Genomic DNA, 13,976 nt, shown 5'->3' on the forward strand with positions numbered 1-13,976 from the left:
TTTATTGTAATAATTTGAAGAGCTCATAGTTCAACAAGGCCAAGATTTACAAAGGATCGTAAGGGTAACATTTTCAAAAGCACCTAAATCCCATTTTCAAAAGTGATTTAGGGCCAGATTTTCAAAGCTATTTTGGTCCTGAAAGAGTCTGATTTTCAGGTTATAGAAGGATTTTCAAAGGAAGACTAGGCTATGGGAGTTATCGGTTATAAATCAATGGGAGTTAGGCACATAACCTACTTAAGTGCTTTTGAAAGTCACACTAGCAGGGCCGGCGCAACCCATTACAATTTGGGGGGCAGCGACCGCGGCGGTATTTCGGCAGCAGGACCTTCCGCTGCCTCTGTGGGGGGCGGCATTTTGGGGCGGGACCTTCCGCCGCCTAGGGCGGCAGAAAAGCTGGCGGTGTTCCTGCACACTAGGCACCTAGCTGCATCTTTCGGCATCTAAATACCTTTGAAAATCTGGCCTTTAAACCCTTTGAAAATTTTACCCTAAGGAAATAAGGCACTCAGGATGAGATCCTCCAAAGGATAGGCCTAACACGCATATCTGGGCCGGAGTACCTACTGAGATATGGGTCAAACTCACTTAAGCACCTTTAAAAATCCCAGTCTGAGTTTCTTGAGCAACAGTTTGGCCATTTAGATTGTAAAAACACGTTGGGGTGAAATTACTGTCAATACAATACACCTGGATCATTTAAAAAAAAAAAATCTGAGGGGGAAATTTTACCCTGGTGCAGAGAACCAGCAAAAGGTCTGCTTTCCTACTAAGATCATCACAGCATCCGAGATGCTCTTACAGGATACAGTCTCAAAGGATACAGTCTCCAACTTTGGTAGGGCTGGAAAAAATTTTGATTTAAAGGGGGAAGACAGTGACATGTTGTGTGTGTAGGATGCTAGATGTGGTTCTAGTCCCAAAAGGTGTCAGCAACATTTTCGACCAACCTTTTTTTGTTTTTGGCAAAAAAATATATAGATTCATATAGAATATGTATAATTGTTTGTGTCAAAACTCCACTCCCAATAATTCCCTCTATAAAATCCAAACATTTTGTTCTGACATTTTCAAAACAAAATGTGAGGTGTGGTTTTTTTAATTCAAAATGACTATTTCCAAATTTGTTTTATTTTTTAAAAAGCTTTTTGAAGAGCTCAAAATCAAAACAAAACATTATTTGACTCAAAACTTTTTTCCTCCCCAATTTGACAGAAATTTTGAAAAAAATCAGATCTGGGTCAACTCAGCAATGTCCCCCTCCCACTCCCATTTTTGCATTTTTGTGGAATTGCCAGGTAACTGAAAAAAGTTATTCACGCAGCTATAATTTACAGCTTTGCCGACTGACTTGCTGCGTGACTGTGGGCAAGTTACTTCACCTCTGTTTCCCTCCACCATCCTTACCTTTCTTGTCTATTAGGATTCTAAGCTCTTCAGGGCAGAGAATGTCTCTTCCAGGTATTTGTACAGCACCTCGCACAATGTGGCTCCCAAGTATTACTTCTAATACAAATAATAATACATGGAGTGTTGCTGTGCAGTAGAAGATATTTCCAGCTAATAATAATGCATATTTCTAGGATGCTTTTAAAGAGATCATATGGCTTCATCAGAAATTATCATCCCATTACATGTTATTCACTATTTGAGAGACATCATCACTGAAGCACCATTGCATTCTAAGGTCATGTGGTCTGAGTGATAAGGTGAGGATTAAGGCAGATATTGATAAGTAGATGAGAGAATTATAGGAGTCTACAGTGATGGAAATTACTCATGGGGGCTAGAATCAGATATAATTTACATTAACTTAGATTCTCTTATGCTATTTCTGAGTTTGACAAGAACCCATGTTACATTTTCAGCGGCAATTGGGTGGAATCAAGCCCCTGAAGTCAAAAGGCCCCACTGAAATATAAAAAATTCTTATTCCAGGTGCATAACTCACATCTCATTAACAGCTTTTTGTGGGTGTATATTCACAGCTTGCGAATTTTCTAATTGCACGTTTGCAAATTACCAATGTGCAGTTCTTTGAAACTACTGTGGTGTTTGTGCCATTGAAATGTTGGATTTATTTTCTTACCTCTGAATTCTCCATTAGAATGTGGAGCAGCTTTTTTCCCCCTTGTAGTTTTATTTATTACTCTTCAGTACGGTTTTTTAGCAATTCTAATCTTATTTTCCCTTCCTGTCTAGAGATCACATGATACTTGCATCCTCTAATATTCCTATTTTAATAGGAATCAAATTCCAGAATCAAATTTCCTCTCATCCTTTATACCCGAATGACTCCATATACCTGAATGACTCCACTGTACATTATAAAGCATCCCCATATTTCTTCTGGTGGGGAATTCTTTTCAGTATATCACAGGCTACACAAGTTTTTCATGTAGTCTGTTACTGACATCAAAAAGACAAGATGCTTAATATAGGAGGCAGGCTGAAATATTTTGCTTTCAAATGCTAAGTAAAGCCAGGTGTATTTCAAAGGTCTCAATAATAGCGATGGGAGAGGAGGTGAGGTTCAATAGGATAGACAGACAGACAGCTCCATAAGTAAGGCTAAAGTTACCGCTCCATTGCGGACTCCGTTTTCAATACAGCCCTACCTATTTCAAAAAGAAACCCAGCTTCCTGAAACGTCTCACACCTCATTTCATTCCAGGGTAGAGCTTTTCAGGGAAGTTTTTGAACAATCCAAAAAGGTTTTTCCAAGTCACGGTATTTGTAAAGTATCTGTTAGTCTTAAAGGTGCCACAGGACCCTCTGTTGGTATTTGTAAAAATATACTTTCCCTTCACTCTGAACATTTTTCCTAACTCATTTTGTTGGCTTATCATGTGCCATATCTTGACCAATTGCTGCAGCTGCTCTGAGCGGGTCTGCTGGCCCAAAGCCACTACAGAGCTAGCTTAGCTGGCTAAAAGAGATCCCAGGGTGGCATAAGGACCAGTATGGCCAACACTATTGCCCTAAATAGGTGAGCTAGCTATAGAAAGAAGGGCATGGCTGAAGCGCTGTTGCACTTGGTGACTGCTACAGTGGCTTCTGGCTGGTGAGGGCTGTTACAGCCAGGTGCAAGTTAGATGGTGCCATAACTCGCGCTGGGGGCTTAACTTGGCCCTGGTCTGGCCCCAAGAGGGATGCAGGATAGGCTGCATGGAAGAGGATGTAGGGTACTGGGAACTTAGACAGGGCAGGGAACAGAAGATGTGGAGGTGTGGTGAGGACTCAAGACAAGATGACATAGAATGGTGGATCAGGGTGGGGGCACCATAGGTGGACGGAGGGCTCTGTTGCCATGGGTGATGGACAGAGGGAACTACAGAAGCGAGTAAATGAGTGTGCAAGGGTCTAGGAAAAACATCAGGATCTTATATTTTAAAATAACCTATGTGGATAAGTTTCCTTTCCCCCTACATTTCCCTCCTCTGTCCACTCCCCACATACTCTACCAGCTATAACTCCCACCAGCATTCACAGCTATCCCCTTGCCTTACTGTAGTGGGCCCCATCCTTACTTTGCCCCCTCACCCTCAATCTTAACTTCACCCCCTAATAACAAAAAGATGTCTTAGAAGAGTTGAATGTCAACACACTAGTCTATGTATCAGCCCAGGCTACCAAACATATTGCTACGACCTGAGCAAATAGAAAAGTGCCATGTAAAACTAAGGACCTTGAATTTGCAGTTGAATGTTCCAGGATGTAAGATTATCTCTAACTGTTGTGCTATTTCATGTACTTTAGGCACTTACGTTGGATGCTTCAGTAATGATTCCAGGGAGAAGACATTGAAGGGAGCTGTGTTTTATGACTTAAGAAAAATGACAGTTTCTCATTGTCAAGAAGCTTGTGCTGAGAGGTAAAGAGAGATTTTTCACTGCACTTTTCACTGTTCTCCGATAACAAAGGGAATTTAGAACTGAATTCACAATGGGGAAGAACGTGCATATATTAAAGAGAAGACAAACCGTTTTGAAAATGGTGTTTACCTCATGCCTCCAAACATAAGGTTGCTTGGCAACACTGCAAGAAGAGGACTCTTTCACCCTGCCTAACCACAGAAGCAAAGCCATTTTGGGGTCAGTGTCCTTCCCCAGAATTACGGCTTGGATACATGGAAATGAACAGAGAGTGCAGGAAATGTTCGCTGGCCCAACTTGTGGTCTAAACTGTCACGTGACCTACACACTTGCACATGGGGAATAAAAGGGGTAAGAACCGGTCAGAATGTTGGCTCTGCCCACAGGCTCACTGGCCAGATTAGCTGAGCCAGCATGTGAATCAGTGGTAAGAATTGATGGCAGATATAGGCCTGCACTTCTCCACCAGTCTCTCTGCTCCTAAGGGCAAGAGGAAGCAGAAGAAGAATGGAGACTCAGACGTGCGTCTCAGGCACGCTGCTTCCTAAGCTACATCATCCCAGTATCAGGGGGTAGCCGTGTTAGTCTGTATCTACAAAAACAACAAGGAGTCTGGTGGCACCTTAAAGACTAACAGATTTATTTGGGCATAAGCTTTCGTGGGTAAAAACCTCACTTCTTCAGATGCAACTGAAGAAGTGAGGTTTTTACCCACGAAAGCTTATGCCCAAATAAATCTGTTAGTCTTTAAGGTGCCACCAGACTCCTTGTTGTTATCATCCCAGTAGTACCCTTATGTGCTACCCATTGTTCAGGGCAATGCCTAAAGTCACTGTGTAACCATGAGAGACTCGCTCTTGGGATATGCTAATTCCTCTAGCAGTGGTGCTTCAGGTTAGCAGGGCCTAGCAGAGCCCCCTTATGAAAAATGGTGAGACACTTTATGATTCAGGACAGCTTAGATATTGGAAGGGTTGATCTTGCTCAGGATTTAACTTGGTGCACAGGGGAATTATACTCCAGAGCAGATGCTTATATTGGACTCAGGACACACGGAAAGGAATGATTATTATCCCCATTTTACAACTGGAGAATTGAGGCACAGGGAGATTAAATGACTTGCCTGAAGTCCTAGAGATAATGTGTAGAAGTGTTGGGAACTGAACCCAGATCCCTGAGACCCAGTCCAGTGCCTCAATCACAAAACCATCCTTCTTCAAAGTGTATTCAGTATTAATTGTTAGTAACAATGATTGTGATTACAAGTATTAAATGACTTTAGGTTACATTAAGACTGGAGGGGAGCTGAAGAGGCAGATACAATAAATAATACTGAAAATAATAATACAGCTCTGCTTGAACAGCAATAGGGAATTAGCCATTAACTCTTACCCCACCAAAAAGAAACCTAAGTGGGAATCTCTTTACAAGCAGTTTATTGATTCTTGTTTGAAATATATTTAAGAATAATGAGCCAGACCCCCAGGTGATGTTAATCAGCATAGCTCCAGATCTCACCCAGTGTTCTAACAGCTGTGTGTGTGTCTCTGTCTGTCTTGGTGTGGGCAAGAAACTCAGAGAGAGAGAAAGAGAGAGACTTCACTTTAAGAGACAAAGGCTTTCTACTTATATGTCATCATTTTGTACTGCCAGTTAAACTACATCCATGCAAATGTTAACTTCCATACACCAAGCCATGTGTTAAATTTTTTAACAGACACCTCCATAATCAAAGCGGATTGCCCTTTCATACGTATTTTTGTAGTTTCTTATTTTATATAGCAACTGTTCACTGAAGCACACTTTTATACCTTGAAAGAGAAAAGGAAGCCTTTAATCTAAAATTGAAGTAATAGCCAGTTCTTTATTTTGACCATTTGAAAGTTTCTTAACTGGATCAAAAGTGGCTCCTTTTAAAGGCCAGTCAAGATAGCTTCAGAAATGGACTTTTCTTCTGTGCTGCTCTAAGTGGTCAAATACTTTACAAAAGGAGCTGAAATATTTTGCTTGGACCAGGACCCATCTCCCCTTGAGCTGCGATGTCGTCACATCTGACATTCTAAACAGGCTCAGGCCTGAGCAGTGCTTGGATGAGAAACCTCCAACAAACACTCATGTTTCAAGAAATGGTGCTGTGATTCCATAGGAGACACTACTGAACCAATACCCAGCATAGTCTTCAGGGCACTGTGCGGTTGGGGTGTCATTTGGATAAGACATGAAAATGAAGTCCTGGAAAAATATCACTATTAATACACCTCTACCCCGATATAACGCTGTCCTCGGGAGCCAAAAAATCTTACCGCGTTATAGGTGAAACCGCGTTATATCGAACTTGCTTTGATCCGCCGGAGTGCGCAGCCCCGCCCCCCCAGAGCTCTGCTTTACCGCGTTATATCCGAATTCGTGTTATATTGGGTTGCGTTGTATCGGGGTAGAGGTGTATTTCCTTAGCACTTCTTTCAAAAGCCGGGGTATTAAAACTGAGTGCACTCGGCAAACTGCCATGGGGATCTTTATATTCCACCTAACAAAATTCCCTGTTTGCTTTCAACTAGACATGTTATTCTGCACTTCTTGCCTACCACTGATGTGCCGTGTTGTTATTCACGTTTTTAATAGTTGCTGCCTTGCTCCCCAGAGTTGGCTGCATTTCTTGTGGTGGTGGGGGGCATGGTGTATAGTTTGTGTATAGAAGTTTCCCAAGTTTGCCAACTGTACAGAGAAACTTTGGAATGAAAGGGTCTAGCTGTATTCAAAGTATTGTTTTCTTCCCACAGGGCTTATACCTACGCTGGCTTAGAGTATGGTGCAGAATGTTACTGTGGGAACAAGCTCCCAGTAACTACTGCAAAGCAAGAAGAGTGCAACAATGAATGTAAAGGAGAGAAAGGTTCCATCTGTGGTGGGGTGAACAGGCTGTCTGTCTACAGGGTGGAGGAGCTGCGGGCAGGGGCCAAACGACGTAAGTAATGTAAAGCTATTTGATGAGTATTTTCTCCCAACAGGGACAGGGCATTCAGCATTCCTGAGTAAGGTTCATCCCACAAACAGGGAGCATCAGACATCAGTGGGGGAAAAAAATACTATTCCACCCTCCCATCCTGCTCCAGAGAATCCTTCACTGGGGTTTTAAACATGGAAAGTGACAGCTGACATTTGAAAGATGCGTGGAAGGGCATGAGCCCATATCTCCAACGTTACTTAGGCAACTAATTCCCATTGATTTCAGTAAGAGTGAGGTGCCTAAGACTTTGAGAAGCTGGGCCATGATGTCCACTTACGGCTGGGGCAAGTATCCAGCTCAGCTCGGATGGTCGTTCAACTGGTTATTTAGGAGGAGTGTGAAACATCTGACTCAGTTGCATCAGAGTTGCTACATAAAGAGTTTGAGTAACCATGGGAACCAGTAAAATATAGAGCATTACGACTGTCACCTCAACGAGAGTTCATCTGCAAAAAAAATCTGTCTTGCATTCATTATCACAGGGCAAAATGCAAGTGTATTAGAAATTTAGGAAACCTATTGAGCGTTGGCCTGCTAAACCCAGGGTTGTGAGTTCAATCCTTGAGGGGGCCATCTGGGGATTTAGTTGGGGATTAATCCTGCTTTGAGCAGGGGGTTGGACTAGATGATCTCCTGAAGTCCCTTCCAACCCTAATAATCTATGATTCTATGATTCTATTTCTTCTGCCATTCGCTTAAGAGAATGCATGTACAGTACCATTCTCGCCCCAAACTTTCTCTTAAACAAAATCAATATGTTTCTGTTTTCAGTGGTAGAGGAATATGCCTCTGTCTCTTCTAGATGAGAACTGGTAATGATCTGACACAAAGATTTGCTAGTTCCTACAGGACACCTATTCTCCTAATAGCTGGAGTTTGTGGGGAGTTTTGCCTAATTTTGAGCTTTGCCGATTCTTGTGTGCCATTCAATTAGGACTATAAAATAGATAAACCTTCAGAGCAACACAAACCACATAAATGTCTAAGCAGCTGAGCAGTCTTTACTTTTACAAACCTTCTGATTTCTTCACGTTGCTATTTGCTGAGAACAAAACAACAAAGACCTTAGGTTGCATCAGCATATATGGTGAAAGAAGAGTCAAGATTTGTACAATAATGCACACTGCTACACATTAATTATAGATCACAGGTACACAGACCTAAATTGCTAATGTCAGGCTGACAGGCACATTGGCAAGTTTCCCAGGATTTGCATCACTGTTTAATTCTGAAGGGTGTGTGTGTGTGTGTGTGTGTGTGTGTGTGTAAGAGCCAGATTGTGATGCCTTTGCTCACCTTGACAAAGATTTTTCTCTTTGAATGGTCCCATTGAAATCAGCAAGACTACTGGCCAAGTAAGATACTAATGAAGGTAAATAAGGATAGCAGAATATAGTCTTGGAAGCTATGTAGAATGAAGTGATCTATGGAATATAATCCACAAAGCAGATACAGTGCATGCTATTGCTGCTTCTGCCTGCTTGCCCACTATTTTGCCTCTAACCTGGCCCAAAGGGTCAGTGGTAGAGCAGGTCCAAATTTTTCCAGTGGAACAGTTTTCTCATCAGATAATGCTGGTTTGAGAGAATCAAAACACAGGAATGTGTCTATTGTATCTAAACTTTCCATGGGAACCAGGCAGGCAGGCCAGCCTCCTTAGTTTCTCACCAGCCTGCAAATCAGCCCACGAGGTGGTGGACAGCTGCAATGCCGAGGTTCTCAGGCTCCCTAGCAGCCAACCCGATGGATTTTCTGGATTCCTAGCCTCCGTGGGCCACCTGACTCCCTAGAAGCCCAGCTGATGGGCTCCCTGAGCTCCAAAGGTAGGTCTCCACTGCACACTAAGCCGGGGTCTGTGAGACCTGAGCTTGTGGACGTGTGCTTGAGCATCCACACCATAGTGTAAACTTGGGTTTAAAATTACTGGACCTGGGTCTTACAGCCATGTTTATGTGCCCATGACTCAGGTGTGCCGCTTGAGCTGCGTCCACACTGCAAAATGACTGGGGCTTGGGCTCTGATCCTCCTCCCTAGCAGGATCCTAGGACCTGGGTCTTCAGTGCTTGCTGACCCAAGTCAGACAGATTTGTGTGTGGACGGAAGGAGGATTTGGGGTCAAAGCTGAGTCAGAGCCTGGGCTAAGTGCGCAGTGTAGACGTACCCCAAGACTCTCTAGGTTGCCCGGCTCCAAGCAGCACAGCTGGCTCCCAGGGCGCCAGTTTGCCAGCCTGGAAGTTTTCAAAAGAATTCCATTTTGGTTCATACCACTGAAAATTTCACATTTCCGACATTTCGTTCTGATTCCGAATGAAAAAGAATTATGCAAATGTGAATTTGTCCACTGGGTGGAAGTTAATCATTATCAAGAGAAATATTTGCACCAACACTGTCAAACTAAGGTACCTAAACTTAGTTGCTTAAAACTCTAAGGAAAATAATAAACTAGTTACTGATTAATTGCGAGACTGATCCATCCACCGTTGACAAAGGCAGCAGGAAAGTTGGTCTGTTCCTTCTTTCAGTAAAAAAAATACATTACTAGAATCCACTTCTTTTCAATGTTGACTTTTCTTTCTGATGGCCAGCTGGGGATCACTTCAGTGGGATATTTATCAGCATTTATAAGTAGTCAGTGCCAGTGAAATTCACTTATTTGCAGAGGTCTATGCATCCCTTAAGGCCTCAGAATAAGGCTAGTGTGATTTAAGGGATACATAGGCCGTCTGCTTGCCCTCTGCACTTAGATGAATATTATATAGTATGAGCAATATCATATGCCCCTTATGCTGGAGGAATTCCTATCTGTGAAGTTAGAACCACGTCCTGGCCTCTCTGTGCCATTTAGGAGTCCCTGTCCTGCAGTGTAGCTGCAATCCATGAAGTGATCCTGGCACCTGTCTTGGTGAGGGTGTTTGGTGCAAATGGAGGCATTAGCATGATGCTCTGGGTGCTCAGAGAACAGAACGTAGAGCCTAAGCTGGGATGCTGGAAGGCATGGGCCAGGGCTCTGAAGCGGCACTGAACAGTCTCTCTCGGATGCTTGACTGGCTGGTTCTTGCTCACATGCTCAGGGTCTAACTGATCTCCACTTCAATAGATCCCTTCATTCTACAGAGCTTCCAGGGCTCTATTCTGCTATCCTTATTTACCTTGATTAGTATCTTACTTGCCCAGTAGTCTTGCTGACTTCAGTGGGTCTGTTCAAAGAGTAAGGTATTACTCAAGGTGTGCAAGGAATCTGGCGGGGGAGGGGGTCACGAAGGAATTTCCCCCCAGGTCATATTGGCAGCAATCTTGGGGGAAGTTTGCCTTCCTCTGCAGTAGGGGTGGGGGTTACCTGCCAGGATTTTCCGGGTGTATCTCACTTAATCATTTTCCTGTCAAATACTGATGCAGCTCAGTCCCTCCTATTCTCTGCCTGCGGTACCTAATAGTTTAGTCTTCTGCTGGCTGTAATGTTCTGGTCTCATTTTGGTTGCTGGGATTAGTGTGCGAGGTGGTGCTGGTGGCCTGCAATATGCGGGAGATCATGATCTAGTGGTCCCTTCTGGCCTTAAACTCTATGACTCTAAGTTAAGCTGGGTCTCAGAATTCATCAATCAGTCAAAAGAATGAGCACAAACAAGTGAGGCTCTCTGTGGTTTGGGATCACCACTCTTCTTCCCACTCATTTTGTTTGGGGGAAGGCCTTCGGAACAATAGGGGAGTGTGAATGCCTTTTGCACGGGTCTTATATAAACACAGAGTACATATAAGGCTGGGGGTGCAGGGGGGGAGGCTTGAAGGGGCTTCCACCCATCCCTTGTGCTCCTTTGCAAGGCCTCCTAGGAACAGGTAGTGCAACAACTGCCATCTTAACTGAGTCAGGACCCTCCAGAGCAAAAATCAGCAGTCTCTACAGCTTTAAAGCTCTATACCTTGAGCTGACTCACATCTTCTGTAGATTGGGCACAGTGGGGGATGCATAACACACACACGGAACCAGTGGTAAACTCATAGACTCATAGACTTTAAGGTCAGAAGGGACCATTATGATCATCTGGTCTGACCCCCTGCATGCTGCAGGCCACAAAACCGTCCCTACCATTCCCTTGACTCTGCTGATGAAGTCCCCAAATCCTGTGTCTTGGTGACTTCAATTGGCAGAGAACCCTCCTGCTAGCGATCCCTGCCCCATGCTGCGGAGGAAGGCGAAAAACCTCCAGGGCCTCAGCCAATCTACCCTGGAGGAAAATTCCTTCCTGACCCCAAATATGGCGATCAGTAAGACCCCGAGCATGTAGGCAAGAGTCTCCAGCCTGACCCTTGTTAGCCATTATACTATTTACCTGCTATTGCTCGGTATTCCTCAGCTAATATGTTTTACCATTAAACCATTCCCTCCATATACTGATCTAATTTAATCTTAAAACCAGACAGGTCCCTCGCCCCCACCATTTCCCTCGGAAGGCCGTTCCAATATTTCACCCCTCTGACGGTCAGAAACCTTCGTCTAATTTCAAGCCTAAACTTCCCCACTGCCAGTTTATATCCATTCGTTCTCGTGTCCACATTAGTACTAAGCTGGAATAATTCCTCTCCCTCCCTGGTAAACAATAGCCCCGGCTGGAGGAATGTACCTTGGCCCTGTTACCAGCGTGTAGCTACAGTTAAACACAACAGAGCCCATCATTTACATAGGGGCAGAATTTGGCCATCTATTTATAGATTTCTCCCTTGCAAATCAGGAAGACTAAGACCGAACAATGCAATATGCTTAAATTATTATCTGTTGGCTGTGTACTGCTGCTCTCCGGTCCCTTGAGAATGTAGGTGTAGGCTGCTGGAGCTCTGGCCCAGATCAGATTTGATAGGATTCTCTGTATGTTCATAAAACTTTTGTTTCATCAATCAAATATTAATGTGGGAAGCAATGAGTCTTTCAAGAGCATCATGGGCAGCAGGGAAACGTATGCTTTTTTTTGGTGCTGTGCTGTTTGTAACAGTCTGCTCCTAGGGAGAGCTCTTTCTCCCGCAGCTTGTTATTTTGCTTGCACATTTCTCGAGTGGCCCCACAGATAGGACAAGGCCTTTCTGCAATGTAGCTGGTGCTATATCCTCGGTTAAAGTTACAGGTCATCTTTAAGGGTATCACTGGTTAGAGGAACAAAGAACTATGGCAGAGGACCACACAGCTCAGAGTGGGGGTTGCTGAGATACTTTCTTGGGATGTCCAGAAATGTGAGTCACCCTGTTACCCCTCTGCCTCAGCATAAAAGGGAGCTGGTGCTAGACTGTGTGGCAGCTCCCTACCAGCCCAGTCAGTTAGCCGGCCAAGCAAACTCCTTAGGACTCCACCAGTCCTAACTTTGACTTGCAGGTTAACCCTTGGTGTACTTCAGCTCCCCAACGCTCCAGAAGCATCTCCCTGCAGCATCCAGCCCGTCACTGGTTACTCACTGAAATGATCAAGTCCACTGCCTCCAAAGAGACAGAATATACACACCAGCTTGCTGGCTCAGCTAAGGAGGCACATCTCACTTGAATGTAACAACACTGAGATGAATTTATCATAAAATAAGAATATGTTTAGTAACAGATTTAAGTGATAATAGAAACAGAAAATGGTTACAAATAAAACAAAAGTACAGTCAGACTTCCCCATGACTAAAACTTAACTCAACAGGCTACAATCCTTGACTCAGATAAGTTTCTTCCTACAGCAACCTTTCAATGTCACTACCCCACAGGACTGGGTACCCACCATTCATGCAATGCAGTGAGCACTGACCTTTCTGTTCCCTCAGTAATGGATAACAAAAGGGTTCTTTCCCCTTCTTATTATTGTACTGTGTACCTTTGAGATGTATTCTTTTGATGCATATCTCCAGATAAAGTTCTTCTCCCTTGCTGTTCTTGCTAGTAAGAACATAAGAACACATGACACCGGTTTTTAAAAAAGGCTCCAGAGGCGATCCTGGCAATTACAGGCCGGTAAGCCTAACTTCAGTACCAGGCAAATTGGTTCAAACTATAGCAAAGAACAGAATTATCAGCTACCTAGATTAACATGCTTTGTTGGGGAAGAGTCAGCACAGCTGTTGTAAAGGGAAATCATACCTCAACAATCTGTTGGAATAATTTGAGGGTGTCAAACACGTGGGCAAGGGCAGTCCAGGTGATATAGTGTATTTGGACTTGAAAAAAGCCTTTGACAAGTCTCTCACCAAAGGCTCTTATACAAAGTAAGCTGTTGTGAGAAGAGAGAAGGTCCTCTCATGGATCAGTAACTGGTTAAATGATTGGAAACAAAGGATAGGGAGGGCAAAGGCAGAGCAGGAGCCCCATCACAAACACTATGCCACCAGAAGATCCCTTGCCCTGAGGTGATCCTCCTATGGTTGGCTTTGTTGGCGTTAGACCTATAATCCATCAATGATGTAGTGGAAGGTCGTCGTACCACAATCCAGAATCGAGGCCAAAGTCTTTCCACCAAAAATGATCAAATGTCCTAATTCAGGCCTTCTCTATTAATGCCGGCAGGTTTTAGCCTACATATACCATGGTAAGGTCTGACAGCACTACTATTTATAGGAAGAACAGGAGTACTTGTGGCACCTAACGAATTTATTTGAGCATAAGCTTTCGTGGGCTACAGCCCACTTCATCGGCTGCATAGAATGGAACATATAAGTTCCATTGTATGCATCCGATGAAGTGGGCTGTAGCCCACGAAAGCTTAGCCCACGAAAGCTTATGCTCAAATAAATTTGTTAGTCTCTAAGGTGCCACAAGTACGCCTGTTCTTTTTGCGGATACAGACTAACACGGCTGCGACTCTGAAACCTACTATTTATAGGGAACTGTACTGTGTAATTGAGCAAAAGTCAGGCCGTAAGCACAAGTAACCTCTATTTTGGGATTTGAAGCAGAGCTCAAATTCACAGAACAGCCCAATCTCCCCTTCCAGCATTTGCGAGGCAATTATCAACCGGAGTCACCCTTCCCCAGACGGGGGTACTTGAATGGAAGGAATTGATACCTCAGCCAGCGTGAATCATCACTGATATAGACCAGCTAAGGATCAGGACCATAATGTATTACACCTCTGA

At 43.8% G+C, this 13,976-nt stretch overlaps 1 protein-coding gene across 8 annotated transcripts in view; it reads left to right on the top strand.

Moving 5' to 3' along the window:
• WSCD1 (WSC domain containing 1) overlaps positions 1-13,976 on the top strand; it is a 63,986-nt gene that overhangs the window by 23,510 nt on the left and 26,500 nt on the right. For all 8 annotated transcript variants that reach the window (XR_010593966.1, XR_010593967.1, XR_010593968.1 and 5 more), the window contains 2 exons: positions 3,763-3,877; positions 6,659-6,843. Coding sequence is in view for 5 of the 8 variants with exons in the window: in XM_065573519.1 (XP_065429591.1) it covers positions 3,763-3,877; positions 6,659-6,843 (300 nt within the window). In the remaining 3 variants the exon portion in view is untranslated. The remainder of the gene's footprint in view (positions 1-3,762; positions 3,878-6,658; positions 6,844-13,976) is intronic.

The sequence above is a fragment of the Chrysemys picta genome, chromosome 19 (assembly GCF_011386835.1).
Source record: "Chrysemys picta bellii isolate R12L10 chromosome 19, ASM1138683v2, whole genome shotgun sequence".
NCBI lineage: Eukaryota > Metazoa > Chordata > Testudines > Emydidae > Chrysemys > Chrysemys picta.